Source organism: Pristis pectinata, chromosome 14 (assembly GCF_009764475.1).
Source record: "Pristis pectinata isolate sPriPec2 chromosome 14, sPriPec2.1.pri, whole genome shotgun sequence".
NCBI classification, from domain to species: Eukaryota; Metazoa; Chordata; class Chondrichthyes; order Rhinopristiformes; family Pristidae; genus Pristis; species Pristis pectinata.
In genome coordinates this window covers 45099872-45115395 of record NC_067418.1, presented here as the reverse complement: position 1 = coordinate 45115395, position 15524 = coordinate 45099872, and the positions used below count along the sequence as shown (strand labels likewise).

The following is a 15524-nucleotide window of genomic DNA, read 5'->3' as shown; positions in this document are numbered from 1 at the left end:
GATTTTCTTTCCTGGAAGGTATTAATGAACCAGTTGGGTTGTTCAGGTTATTTCATGGTAGTTTCCATTACTGAGATTAACTTTTTCCTTTTGAAATGAAAAGTTATAGATTTATTTAATTGCTTGCAGTCTTCTGAAGAATGGCTATGCCTGAACTCATTTAGGTTTACAAGAGTCGTAGTGAAACGTTTAAGATTCTGAAGGGTCTTGACAGAGTTTCCCCTCTTGGGGGAAATCTAGAAGTGAGAATGAATTTCCTCTCTGAGGCTTGTGAATCGCTAGAATTCTGTAGCCATGAGACTTGTAGATGCTGAGTCATTGAATATATATTCAAACTTGAGAATTTTTGGGTTATATTGGAGTTGTGGATTATTGAGATCAGTTAGGAAGGTGATATACAGGCCAAGATCAGATCAGCTATGACGTTATTGAAAGGCATGCCGTGTTTGAAGGACTGCAGAGCTTACCTTCATGACTTTGAACACATCCATCAAATATCTTCTTAACTACTTCTGCTTTAGTGTCTTGGTTACTCTGTTTAACTGAAATCTCTCATCCTTGATATCATTCTAGTTCACTTCCACATCCTCTAAGATGTTTACCTTCTAAAGTCTGGCACATGGAACTGGCCAAAATACTAGAGATGAGCCTGACTGTTGTTATGTAAAGATATATTACAGCATTCTTCTGTTGTCTGTTCCTCAAAAGAAAACTAAGAATTCCTTATGCTTAAACAGCCTTGACTACTGTTTCTGCCACCATCAAAGAGTAATCTCTTTGTTCCCACTCTGCTTTAAATTTGTGTCAATTTATATCATCTCTGCTCATTCTTCCTACCAGAATAAATTACTGCTATCTTCTCTGTTAAATTTAATTTGCCATTTTACCAGTTTCCCAATTTGTTGCTTTCCTCATTGATATCTTCATTGTTTACAATATTTGAGATTTATCTCATCTGTAAACTTTGGAATTGTCCTTTTTTTTATATACCCATCTAGATTATATACATCAATGTATGTTTCCATCCAGTTTATATGCTGTTTACTACTGCTGTTTTTTTAAACTGTTAACCTCTTTTGGATTTATGCTGCTACTTTAATCCCATGGCAATTTTGTAATTGACTGTTATGTGGTCCTTTGTCAAACATGATTTGAAATTCCATGTATATATAAAATATACTGTGGTTACCAACATTTCTGTTACTTCATTAAAAAAAAATCAATCTAGTTCGTTAAGTGTGATTTCCTCTTAACAGATCCTGCTCCAACTTCAATTATTAGTCCTTGTTTTTCCAAATGTGCACTAATTTTGTCCCAGATTATTTTCTCTGTAAGTTTCCCCATGTCATTGACCAGTAATTACTCGATTCTTCCTTTTGCTTTTTTTCACTTGGGACTTTAAACATTTTTTGGGTCCTCAAGTCCTATTAAACTACCCCATATCCAAAGAGGAATGGAAAATGTTGGTCAAAGCCAATACATTTTCCTTCCTAATATTTTGTTGTATTAAACATTGAAATGTTGATCTTAAAAAAAATCATATTTTAAATTTATATTATATTCCATTGACTGGAGGTTATTTTTTTCTGGTCAATTTCAGTAAAAACAGAAGCACTTATAATTTGCACTACTGTCTTGGTACAAGTATAGAAAAGAGCCACAATATTGGAGGGAAAGAGCTCTGGAGGAAAATAGATAAAATTTAAACTCCAAAATCCCAGAGGTTGTTTTGGGAAGGGAAACCTTAATCAATGCATGCAAAATACTGTTATGGCTGAAATAAATCAGTCTTTTAAAGTTGAACAAGTGCAGTTCGAAAGTTTGTGTATCCAAGATGATAACCAGCCTCAAAATGAAAACTGTTTAAAACCATCTACCAAATAGAGGCAAAAAAAAATTGAAGTTATTTGACGTACATTTAGATATTGGTGGGTATGCTTTCAGTGGATGTGAAGTTTTGTTACTTCATTAATTAAGGCACTGATGGCTATTTTGTTGATGACACACCCAGATGATTGAGGGGAAAACTCTTGATCAGGTTGAAGGTCAAAATAATGTGAGCCCAATGTACCATGATGTAGAATATAATTTTGAGGATAAAACAGTTATGGAGGGGAAAAGTTGTTGCCTTAATAAGAGTAGGAAATAGTTTAGTTTAATTGTTGAAAATATAATTATTGAATGTTCCTTGTGATGATTCATTTGTTTTGAAAATAAGACTGAGAATCCAGTAACTGCAATCTTTTGGAGAATCTTTCCTTCCAAGTTGGCATTGTGGTAAAAAAAACATAATTGAAGATCTGACTTGTAGTTGTAGAAATTTAATCTGTAGTTTTACTTTGCTGTAAATGAAACATGAGAAACACATCTTCCTCCTGGCAGTCTTTTGGGTGTTTTTGCTCTTGGCACTTGATTGAGATATGCTGATGTTAAGGTATTAAAAAATCTGAATATTAAAGAAATGCATGAAAATATCTTCCATTGAGATATCTGATGCAGTTCTCAGGATGCTTTACTGTTCCATTTCTTGTACTCCCCCTTTCTCACTACCTCCTAAAGCCAGGAAAATGTTCCTATTATTCTTGCCTACTGCTTCAAAACTAGATGCAATAGGTCCTCCTTTGTTATCTCCAATATACTGAGCATGTTACTACTACAAGACACAGTTTCCCTTTCCCTCACATTTCAGCATTCCAAAGGCCCGCTGATCATCAGGTACCCATTGATACTGTTACAGACTTGGTGAATGTCCCTTTAAGACAGAGCTTGTGTGTGTGTGTGTGTGTGTGTGTGTGTGTGGTGCTTACGTTAACAGAAGATAAAGGATGTAATGATGTTGTTGAAGAAGTCAGTTAGAAGAGAGAGAGAGAAAAGGGAGAGAGACAGCAGCCTGCTAGTTTTTTCTATCGATGGATGAGAAACAATAACTGTGTCTGTTACTACAATCCACGTATGGAAATTGGGAGTAATCCAGTGGAGTTCACTTTGTTGCTGACCTGTAGAGGGAAACAGGTATTTGTGTGGATGACCACGATTCGGATGCTTTTCAGGGTGAGGAAGTCACTACCAAGTAAACACTGAGGTGTCGTTTGGGTTCCATCGTGGAACATTTGGATTTCGTAATTACTCTCTCTATGTTCTCTACATCTACGTTTTATCTTCAGACAACGGTGGTTGTTGAAGAAGCCTTTGCTCATGTTTCACCTTACGGCTTGCTGAACTGAACTTTAAGAACCATTCCTGGACACTTGGAGTTTGGTACTTTGCCACACACACACACACACACACACACACACACACACACACACACACACACACACACACACACGACGAGTTTAGTTTTTGGGGTTAATGTTCAAGGTTTAACATTTTTACTTCCAACATTCTAACATTTTTACTTCTATTTGTCTTATTATCATAAGTAGTTATTAATAAAGTAGTTTTTAACACTGGATCATGACTCAGTGTGTTTCTTTTGTTGCTGGTTCGTAACAATACTCATAATAACATTTTCCAGCATTTGGTTTGTGGCCTTCTATGTCTTGATGATTCAAATGCTCATTTAGGAATGTTTTTTCGGCACGTAATTGCACTAGGGTAATTTACAGTAGCCAATTAACCTATCAACATCTCTTTGGGAAGTGGGAGGAAACCAGAGCAATTGGCAGAGACCCATGTAGTCGTGAGGAGAATACGTAAAGTCCACACAGCACAAGGTCTGGATCAAACCGGGTCCCTGGAGCTGTCATGTAGCAGCACTAACCTCTGTGCTATGGCCCATGGCATTTTCTAGTGGAGCAGATCCTTGTACTACTTTCAATCTTTTTTACTGTATACACTACTCACATTGGGAACCTCAAATGCAGTTTGGTGATTTCTCTCTGGATATGCTCATTCAGTCTGCAAGCTTGATGCTGAGCTTTCAGACAGCTGTTACTTTCTGGCCAATTCTCACGTACTCTGCCTTATCCACTGTTTCAGTGAATCTTGGTGTATGCTTCAAGAGCAGCACTGCTTCCTCTGACCAGGCACCTAATGAAGTTAGGTTGAATGTAACAGTTTCAGATAATCAGTTTTTCCATTACTTTTATTTCAGATTTCCAACATTTACAGCATTTTTCTTCACTCGTCTGGATAACAATTCAGCTCCCAATTACACCTGCAGATAAAATTTTGTTCTTGGTCCATTACCACCCTCTTTCACTTTGGGCTGTCATCTGTTTGACATTTAATATCTCCTGCCTTTGATCCTTTCACAGACATTCCCATGGTTAAGAATCTCCTTTCCTCATTTTCCACTTCCCCTTTCTTCCTTCTCCCCACCCACCACCAACCAAAACCCACCAACTTTCTCTGCGCATCAAAATTTCTATCACTGATTGTTCCTGGATCTGATGAAAAGTCGTTGACCAGAAATGTTAACTCAGAATCTGAAGCACAGATGCTGCCTATCTTGTTGATTCTTTCTAGCACTTAGTTTTAATTTCATATTTCCACCATCCACAAAGTATTTTGTTTTTTTGTAATAAAAATTTACTTCTGTTTTCATGCATTCTCTTTGTTCTGCTGGACCACATTTGCTGGCAGGTGTAGTAACATTGAAATAGACATCCCCAGAGACCAATATAATATGAAAGAATATTGAAGTTGTGCTTTTGAAATTACCTATACAGCAGCATTTCTGATTTTCTTTATTTAAATGTAATAATTTAGAGGTGATGGTTTTATTTTAAACTAAATTGGTGATGTGCCTTTTTTTTATTAAAAGTGGATTAATTTAGATCAGAGGCACAAGAAATTCTGCAGATGCTGGAATCTGGAGCAACACGCAAAAAGTGCTGGAGTAACTCAGCACGTCAGGCCTGCTGATTCCTCCAGCCCTTTTTGTGGATTAATTTAGATATTTTTAAGTCCAAAACATTGGAATCCACCCATCCACTTTATAAGAGACCAGGCAAAAATGAAGTCCACTGTGCTCTCTTTCTCTAATAGAAATTTGTTCAATCCTCAGCTCGTCTTCCACAGAACTTGTGTAAAAACTAACTGACATCCTACTCTCGAGAACATGTGCAGAGCCATAGTTTTCTCAGATTATTTACTAATGGAGAAAATGCTTTATTTTGCTTGCTTTCTGCAATCTTTCTGGTGCAATAAACTTGTTAGCTGTGACCCTTAATAATACAGACTAATTGGTATTGGTTTATTATTGTCACTTGTACAGTGAAAAACTTGTCTTGCATACCGTTCGTACAGATCAATTCATTACACAGTGCAGATACATTGAGTTAGTACAGAGTGCCTTGAGGTAGTACAGGTAATGTGCAGTTATGTGCATTTTGTACCATTTCTTCCCCCAATTACCATTCCTCCAATTGATAATTGTATCTGCTTATAGCTTTCAAAGCATTACAACCTCGACCAAGTAGAAGAAATTGTGCTTTAACTAAATCTATATGGGAGAGGAAAAAGATACAATTTATAAAACTAAGTTCCTAGAGCAGAATGCATTTTTCATTACTATTCATAAAAACTCTAAATCATAGTTTCTTTGAGGTATGAATGTGAATAGATTCTATATTTGGCATAGCATACATTAACAGTGACTTTTTAATCTCTTTGCAATTTAAATAAAGCTTATAAATAATGCAATATGTGCTGCACAACTTTGGAAATGCTGTTTTAAATTCCTGATATTTTCGGGAGGGAAAAGCTTCAAAACAGTAATTGATCTTTAATGCAGTATGTTTTTCAGGTTGTTTTTATATTTTTGTGAAGTAAACTGGAAGTAATTACTGGGGCACTATACGTATGTACAGCAGGAGCGCAAAGTATATGGTTGGAGATTGCTTTCATGAGAAAGTGCTTTGAAGCAATCTTTACTTTTACTTTCACTTGTAACTTAAAGTAAAAGTATATCAACTTAAAGTCCAAGCCAACTGCTGTGTGACCAACTATACATACCTACCTACTACCTGCCAACCAACCAACCCACCCACCCACAATGGTAGGACGATGAGCTACAACATCTCAAGAATCATTACCCAAGAACTAGAGAAGGTGCATCATGCTTCAGCGTTATTAAGGATTTGCAAATAGTGAAAAGCTCCAGTATCAGAATCAGGTGTTTTATCACTGACATATGTCGTGAAATTTGTTGTTTTGTGGTAGCAGTGCGGTGCAAAACATAAAAATTACTATGTTACAAAAATAAATAAATAGTGCAAAAGAGGAATAATGAGGTAGTGTTCATGGACTGTTCAGAAATCTGATGGTGGAAAGGAAGAAGCTGTTCCTGAAATGTTGAGTGTGGGTCTTCAGGCTCCTGTACCACCTCCCTGATGGTAGTAACGTGAAGAGGGCACATCCTGCATGGTGAGGGTCCTTAATGATGTTTGTATGCCCCCTTCTTGAGGCATTGCCTCTTGAAAATATCCACAATGGCCGGGAGGATTGTGTCCGTGATGAAGCTGGCTCAGTCTACAATCCTCTGCAGCCTCTTTCGATCCTGAATTTTTTCATCAAAGTAGATAAGGATTTTGAAAAATTCTGTCAAAAACTCATGAACATTGGTATCTGTTTTGCCCTAGGTTAATAATACAGACTGCTTAGGTTTAAAAACCTAGAATTGAATGTATCAGTTACTCTTTTTTTCTATTTAACTGTGAAGTAGTATTCATAAAATATTAAGTCACTACAAAAAAAAAGCATGGAATCTCTGAATTATTTGCCATTAACACCACTTAGTGTTATGAAAACAAATCAAGACTCAGCTGAGCCTACTAATATGGTGAGTGAATACAACTACTCAGAAATATTTCATTTATTTTGCATCTTCACCCATGTGAATATTTACTGATGAAATTAAAGTTCGTGCTGTGAGATTTAGGATTATTGTCCTGTTCTGTAATTCCCCAGGTATGTTTTCTTGAGGTCTGATACCATGTTGGAAGATTGAGGCTCGTTTGAAAGTAAGTAGGTGGAGATTTAGTTCATTTTTCCTGTAAACAAAATGGATTCCCAAATTGAATATTTCCTGGATTCATTTCTGCTGTTTTAGCAGTCATGACTAATTTACTATTACTAATGTGATAGTAACAGTTTAAACTACCTTGGTCACTTTTTCTCGTCTTTTTCTAATAGCTCTGGAAAATGGCATTCTCCTCATGCTAATGGCATTTTCCTCACCACGCTATTGTCTCCTCTGCTCTCCGTAATGTCCTAAACTAGTCACTTATTCAAAAGCATGCTATTGATCATTGTTTCAGGAGCACACCTACTTCTGTAGAAGATGATGACCAAGTTCCATACCATGGCTTCCACCACACCTACAAATCTCTGAAGGGTAATCTTAGATATTACCTTTTAATATTTCATCCACATTAAACATACATCCATGCCCTGCCTAATTCATTGCTTCCAGGTGGTATGTCTCTTGCTCAGTTGCTCAATCACATGCTGAGCTAACTTGATTTTCTTTCCTTCTGCTCCTATGTTGGATTCTTCCTGAGTGTTGTAATTACCTTAAATCTATTTTTTTAATCGTTTTGTTTTTCTTTGATCTCAGAAAAAGTAAGATAAGTTTTGAGTATATAGATAGAGGAATGTATTTAGAAGCAATTAAAATATTTTGTGTACATTTACATAAAAATAAACTGCACAGGACCCACACTGATTTACCCTCCCCATATACACCATAGCTGAACATGTGCCTTGTCTTCCTTTCTACCTGATCTCCATATCCTCTGATTTCCACTAGTGAGCAAATATCTTCCAGTCTCAGCCTTAAATAATGATCCAGCATCCACAGCCCGCCAAAGTAAATTACAAAGACCTGCAATCTTCTGCGTAAAGATATTTTGCCTGATCTCATTCCAAATAACTTGTGTCTTACCCTGATGTTATTCCTCCAGTTCTATATTCAAGAAGACAAAACTCTTTTATGCCCTGTTCGTGCCAATCCTTATTCAGAATCCTGTATGTGTCATTTGAGACTCTCTTCTCAGTCCTTCGAAATTTTAGTGAATATAAGGAAATTGTTCTTGATCAAACTCCTCATTCCAGGAATCAGTCTAGTGGGTCCATATTATAGTGACTCCAATATAAAGTATGGAGTCCAAAGTTCTGCAAAGCCTTGTACAATCCTCCTTTTATACTTCAAACCCCTGGCAATGAAAGTTGACATACTATTTCCCTTCCTAATTGTATGCTGTACCTACATGTTTACTTTCTGCATTTCAGAAACCATATTTGAGTTTTCTAAATGTCAGGTTATCATGTCCTTAATGATAGATTCCAGCAGTTTGCTGACAGCAAAGCCAGGCTAACTGGTCTTTAGTTCCCTCATATCTTTCTCTTCCTCTTCTAAAATATTACATTTATTGCATTCAAATCTTCTGGGATTGGCCCATAAGTGAGGCAGTTTGTTTGATTTTAATTTTGTAGTTCTGCAATTCCACAAGCTGATTAATATGTTCTGATATTTCAGTTCCAGTACATTCCTTGTAATCTATTTTTTGCAAATGGTTTTTTTATACTTAGCGTGGTGAGTAGATCTGTGCATGTCCTGGACATGGTCCTAGAGAAGTTTAACACAGCTTCAACACTTGAATTCTGTACCCTTGCTAACCTAAAAATGCTGTTTTTAATGCTTCCCAGATTACTTCATTCTTCTACCCTCCATGTTTTTTTAATATGAAGTGGTCTTCATTAAAGAACATTTCATATTTGTTAATATTCATTTGCCACAACTTCCAAGTCTGCAAGTTTTAGTTGCGTTTGCTTGTATTATACTGCTTTCCTCCTCTAGGTTGAGGTTGTGCTCAAAATGTTGTCACTGATTTCTTATTCTCACATCTGCATGATAAAGCAAATTATGAAATGCAGTTGTCCCTGCGCCAACCATTGCAGAAGACCATATTTTTATCTTTCTCCAACACCCTTTATCCCTAATCTCTGCTTTTGATTTTTTTTTTAAAAAAGCAGTTTCCTGTCCACTTGGCATCTCCTGATTCTTCGTTAACCTGTCCTTAGTTAGGGACACTTGAAATCCTTGTGAGAGATTTAGCAGAACATTGCATATACTATCCCGGATAATTATGCATTAGCATAATGAATTAGTAGCCCAGATATGCATTGTACATTATATGGCCTAACTCCTGTTAGAAAATGTTATGTCCTCCAATTTGAACAAAACAGTGGAATATGATTAAAGATTAAAAAAAACATATTGTTCATATGAAGCTCAGAGCTATATTGAGCATTGCAGTGGGTTGAGGAATTGTACTAAAAGTTTGTTAGAATGCTATAGGTGCTGAACTGAAGCTTGGATATCTCTAGAATTTAAAAGATTAAGGGCAATTTCCTTCAACTTTTCAAGCTATTGAGGGGAACTGATATGGGAAGTGGAAACTTCCCTCTGATTAGGGTAGCTCGGAGTAAAGGCGTGTTTAGAAAAATAAATTGGAGCAAGCCTGTTCTGTTGAAGTTAGGAAAGACTTCCTTAAATAGAGGATAGCATTACTTGAGAATCCTCTTCTGCAAATGACAATTGGTAGTCATTCATTTTAAATTCAAGACTGAGGTTTTTGTTAATAAAGGTATTAAGGTTTGAGGAAAAGATAGTTATATCAAGATGGCTAACAGATCAGCCATAATTTCATGGAATGCTGGAATATACGTGGAGTTAAATAGCCTCCTACTGTTCCCATTTTTTTGTTCACTTAATGTCTGAGTCTCTGCATGTAAGCAGTTCATTAATTGAGTACAAATGTACTGTGGAATATAATAAATACAACTTTATAATCCCCAATCACTATCCATTAAAGTAATTAAACATGAGCACCTTGATGTCTTGGTAGTATTCTATAAATAAATTAACAAGAAAGTCATCATTGCGATCCCTCAAGGAATCTAAGACTTAAAACTTGTTAAGTTTTACAGCTGGGACATTGCTTGCCTAGCAAAAAGTAAAGTCGAGCAACAAACAAATGCTACGTCAACTCAAGTGAAATAATCACTTTAAAACAAAACTTTTAAAGCCTTAGTGTTTTTAAAAAAAAGTATGATGGCTTGCAGTAAAAGGCGAGAGGGATTTTTGATGATGAAGATATTGAAATGAGAATGAAATGGTGATTGAATGAAAGTGAATGTTATGACATATTCTGAAATAAGTGTAGATAGATGGATGTTCTTCAAGATAAGTGTAATGGAGTTTAAAATTTTAAGAATTAGAGGTTTACAATACAGAGCTATTGTCTCCTTGTAGTTCCACTTGCAGAAGGGCCATGTTGCAGTGGGGAAACAGATGAAAGTAAAAAAGGGAGAATGAGGAATGGTCAGAAATGTCGATATTTGAAATATCGAATTGAGACTTTGTCATTATGTTGCCTTGGGTAAGTATTTTTATATACAGGTTGAGTCAGAAGCTGAAATGAGCAAGCAGACAGTGTAGATCCATGTTAAGAAAGATGATTAAACAATTATTTGAATAGAATGGCAGATTAAAAGCCAATGAGTTTAAATAATAGATTGGTGTGCAGTCTTAAATAAAGATTAATTTTTGAGAGTAAGTTCTGGGAGTTCTACAGGTAGTGCACCTGAAAGAGGAGTAGTAAGGAATAACTGTTTCAAAGATCAAGTGCTGAAGGGCTATAAACTGATTGATTGACAGGAGAAGTAATGATTAGAACCATATCAGCATACAGGCCAGAAAACTTGTCTGAACTTGTATTCTGATATGGTTGCCTTGGGTAAGGTTTCACTGAGAGTTTTACCACTGTGAATGATAACTGGATGAGGCATTTTGAGGAATACCTAATGAGAAAATGTTCTGTCGTTCAATAAATTGTATTGACTCCCTTCCCCTACTGTGGGTACAGTATATGGCACTAACTTTCAGTCTGCTATGGTATGGGGTATTGCTTCTCGTATTCTTCCAAGGTACAGTATATTGCATTGATATCACGATGGCACCAAATATTGTTGACTTGAAAGCCATTGAAAACAGCTGAATAAATAGTGATGGTCGACATGCACTGTTCCTGCCAGAATGGAAGGAAAGGTGTAGAAATGAATGTTTGTTTGATTCTTTGAGAAATTTCATAGAAATTTATGACAGATAAAAGAGGCCATTCAGCCCATTGTGTCCAAGATTAATCTCACTTCGCAGCTTTCTGTAGCTGTAGGTTTCATGTTCATCCAGATATTTTTAAAAAAAATATGAGGCTTTCCTCCTCCCATTCTTTGAGTTCCAAGCATTCCTGAGTGAAAACATTTTTCTTCAATATCTCTCTATACTTTCTACTAATTGCTCTAAATATTTTGTCCTAGTTATTTTCTGTTAAAGGAACTAGTATACTTTGTTCTTTCTAGACTCTCACTTTTGCTCATCTAAGTTAAATTTCCCCTCAGTCTAGTTTGTTTCAAACAAAGCAACCTCAGTTTAGCCAATTTTTTTCAAACATTATTTAGCCCTGGCAGCATCCTTGCAAATCTGCTTTGTACCCTTTCTATTGCTTTCATATCCTCCTTGTGATATAGTGAACAGATTGAAAGCAGTACTCAAAACTGTGGCTTAGATGGTGTTTTGCTGTGACCTTCCTGCACTTCTGTGCTGTGACCAATAAAGGCAAATATCATGTATGGTGGCACAATGCTTAACTTGCTTGATGAGTAAATCCAGAAATCCCAAATCCACATTAGAATTTAAACTCAGTAAATATTCTGGCTTCAAAAAATAAACCAGTTACTGGTAAAGATGACTACAAAACTACCGGATTGTTGTAAAGACGTATCTAGCTTACTAATGTCCTTCAGGAGAAGAAATCTGCTGTTATCTGGTCTGGATGATGTGTGACTTCATGCTTGTAATTAAATGTCCTTTGAAGTGGCCTAGCAAGCCACTCAGTTTAACACCAGTTAGGGATAGGCAATAAGTGCTGACCTTGCCAGTGATGCCCACATCCTGAAGAATAAATTTGAATAAAAGTTTAATGCTACCTTTTAGAGATCTTTAGACATCCACTTCCTTTGTTCATCTATATTTTTGAGTATGCTTTTATTTTTGTATTCTTTTACATTGCTTGATCTCCCAAGTTCTCTGGTTTGAATTCCATTTGCCACTTTTGTTTTTATGATCAACAGTGTTTCTGCTATCTAAAACTTCCCTATCAATTGCTGCCAATTTCATATCCTGTGTGGATCTCTAAATGAATGGCTCAATGTGAGTCGTAATTTTTTTTGTGCGGTGTATGTTAGTGATTTATGAAGCACCACTGCATATAGACTACAGGTCACAAAATACCATGAATTGCTGCCACTGACCCAATTTTGGATCCAACTTGGTACTTTTGTTTAGATTCTGTGGTTTTACTTTTCAGATCAGTGTGCCATGTGGGTCTTGCCAAACATCCATATCAAGTTCTCTGACTCAGTCATCCTTCCTTGACACCTCTTCAAAATTTAGTTGTTGGTCAGATATTCTCTTTTAATAAATCCATGCTGACCATCCTTGATTATGAATGCCAGAATCTTTTTTCAATAATTTACTCACCACTGATGTTTTGCTAACTGCATGTAATTGCTCGTCAATCCGTCGTTATACAGAGGCACCACATTATCATTCTTTTCATTCTTTGGTACAATGCTTGCAGTCAAAGAGGACTGGAAAATAATGATGAGAGACCTTTTCACTTCCTACTCCCTTTAAGGGTTTAGGGTACATTTTATTACAAATTTGGTAATTTATTCACTTTTTAAAAGATGATCGACCCTAATATTTCCTCTCCCTTTCCGTTAATCATATCCAATATTTTACTTCCTCAATCTCAGTGTCCATCTACACAAAAGAGGACATGGACAATGTATTAATTTAGAGCAACACCTGAATTTTCTCTCCACACTCTGGTTATCTTTTAAGTGTTAAGGATTTTTTTTAGTATTTTTTTATACCCCTGCACTTTATGCGATTATAAGAAATCTTGGGTTTTAATGTACTAGGTTTGTGTTCTATTTTCTCATCTTAATTTGAGACCACCTCTTGACAAACTCCTCCAAGTTGCTTGCAGTGTTTAAACTCTTGAAATCTCTTGTTTCTGTACTCCTCTGCAACAGGGGTAGTCTAGGTTTGGGATTCGTCTCTTTTTCTTTGAAGCATATTTCATCTGGACACGTGCTATCTCTAAGTACCTGTTCCCAGTTCACTTTTGCTGAATCACATCTTAGCTTAGTAAATTTGGCCTTATCCCAAGAGTTATCTTTTTAAAAAAAAACTAGTTTCAGCATATTTAGTTGTAACCTTATAATGAAGGTTTTAATATTTGCAAAATTCTTGCAGGAAGGAGTACTTCAGCCAAATTTAACAATAAAATCAATTTAATGAGAGGCCATATTTACACATTCTGCACCATTTATACAAACGGTTCTGCACAAATACAAAAAAACACAGCATTTGTTCCATAGTCCCCTGAGCACCGACAGGCATTTCACTGCAGTGAAAACTGAAATTGCTGGTAACACTCAGCAAGTGAGGCAGCATTTGTGGAAAGAGAAACACGGTTAATGTTTCAGGTCAAAGACCCTTAGTCACAACTGGGAAAGAAAAAAAAACAAGTTTCAAGGCTGCTACCGACTTATGGAAAGTGATTAGATTTTTATTGTCTGGGTCCTGCTGATCATTGGGAGTAGGTAGGCAAAGCAGTTTGGTCTTCTGGATATTTGGTGAGTGTCCCATTCTCTCATGCACTTTGAAGGTATCTGTGATGGTTTCGAGGTCAACCTCTGCATGCAAATATGTATCATCTGTATAATTTGGTAGCTGAGGTGGAGTGATCTTTATTTTAGACTGGGGCTGTCTCTCTAGTTGATCAATTCTGTCCTAATAGAGTTTGTTGAAGATGAGGTGAACCATTGTAGTGAGCAAGATTGAGAGAGAACTGGTGAGGTGGCACGGCCTTGCTTTATTCTACAGTGGGGGCAAAAGATTTAGAATACTTTCCTACCTCTTCTGTTTTAACTGGGATTATGTCCATTTTTCTCCTCTGATGGAATCAAAAGCTCTTGAGGTCAAGAAAGACTGTGCACAGTGGTTCTGATAAAAGGTAATTAACCTGAAATGTTAACTTCTCCACCAATCTGGCCTGATTTCCTGAATATTTCCAATGATTCTTTTTATGTTGGGCTTCCTGCATCAGCAATATTTTCCTTTTTGCATGGTCAGTGCTTGTTCCCCGTATTTTTTCTCGTTTTATTGTGAGGTGAAGAACATGTCCATGAGGCTTAATGATCAAATTCCACATTTTGATTCTGGGAGGAGCTCTTCGGCCACTGGGAGGAAAATGCTAAGGAGGATTCTTGCAATTACTGTTTCTGCAGCAGACAGGAAAGGCCTGGAGAGAGTGGACGTGGAGAGGAGTTGAGGATCCGAGGCCATAGTCTCAGAATGAAGGGACATCCCTTCAAAAGTGGAATGAGGAATTTTTTCAGCCAGAGGGTGGTGAATCTGTGGAATTTGTTGCTACAGAGGGTGGTGGAGGCCAAGTCATTATGTGTATTTAAGGCAGAAGTTGATAGGTTCTTGATTGGTAAAGGAGTTAAGGATTAGGGGAGAAGGCTAGAGAATGGGGTGGAAAAACTCAGCTATGGTTGAATGGTGGAACAGGCTCATGGGCCGAATGGCCTAATTTGCTCCTATATCTTAAGGTCTTAAGAGGGATTCTACGATTATTATATTGGACGTCTTCCTTCTTGAAGATAGGCACAATTACTGCTTTAAGATCTGGCATGCTCTCCTCAGATGAGGCAAATAAAATAATGTATTCGTGTCAGGAGTACTTGTCAAGGATTTCTGGAGAACTAGTTGTTTTTTGGTTAGTGGATAGCCTTTTCAATCTTGTGCACCTCTCAGATTATGCTGAGGTTGTGTTGGTTAGTTGACTGGGATAAAGTGAGAGGACACTTAGTGTCTTGATCGAGGAGGCTCAAGTAGTTGTTGACTGTCTCCCTCCTTGTTGGCTGACATTGTGATTGGTCCTTGGGTGCTTGGGCCATAGCTGGTCTTTGTAACACTAAAGAATGCATGTTTACTTGTTGGATCTCCTGTGCTCACTCCACCAATAATAGCGTGTTTTTAGTTGGACTAAACTTCAGGTGCCAGAATGCCTATTTTTTTTTCCTCAAATCATGGTTGTGTTTCAAGAAAACTTTGCATTTATGAGTTCCTGGATCTCCTGATTGTTCTCGTCAAGCCAGTCTGTTTTCTGGTAGACATATCAAGAGTCTCTTACTAATTTTTGAGTGTGGGAAACCAGGCACAGTGGACACTCTGCAATTGCTTTGGTTGGTTTGGAATCCATGGGTCTTTGTTGCAAGAAAATTAAGTATTTCTGTTACAGCTATCATTTTGGAGCCAGACTGTTGGAAATGACTGAATCGAACAGGCTATGATTGTTCCAGCTGTTGTCATCTCCTGTCACAGCGCAGACGATGCAGTCATCCTTGTGGTCCCTTGCTCAGGTGATGTAGTCTTT

The 15524-nt window shown here is 36.9% G+C and overlaps 1 protein-coding gene across 9 annotated transcripts in view; it reads left to right on the top strand.

Annotated features, from left to right (window-relative positions):
• phf21aa (PHD finger protein 21Aa) overlaps nucleotides 1-15524 on the top strand; it is a 222629-nt gene that overhangs the window by 49173 nt on the left and 157932 nt on the right. Inside the window, exon 1 of one of the 9 annotated variants that reach the window (XM_052029727.1) lies at nucleotides 15429-15510. The exons of the other annotated variants lie outside the window; for them this stretch is intronic. Coding sequence (XP_051885687.1) covers nucleotides 15481-15510 — 30 coding nt within the window. The 5' untranslated portion in view covers nucleotides 15429-15480. Of the gene's footprint in view, nucleotides 1-15428; nucleotides 15511-15524 lie in introns of those variants that run through there. 9 annotated transcript variants of the gene reach the window in all.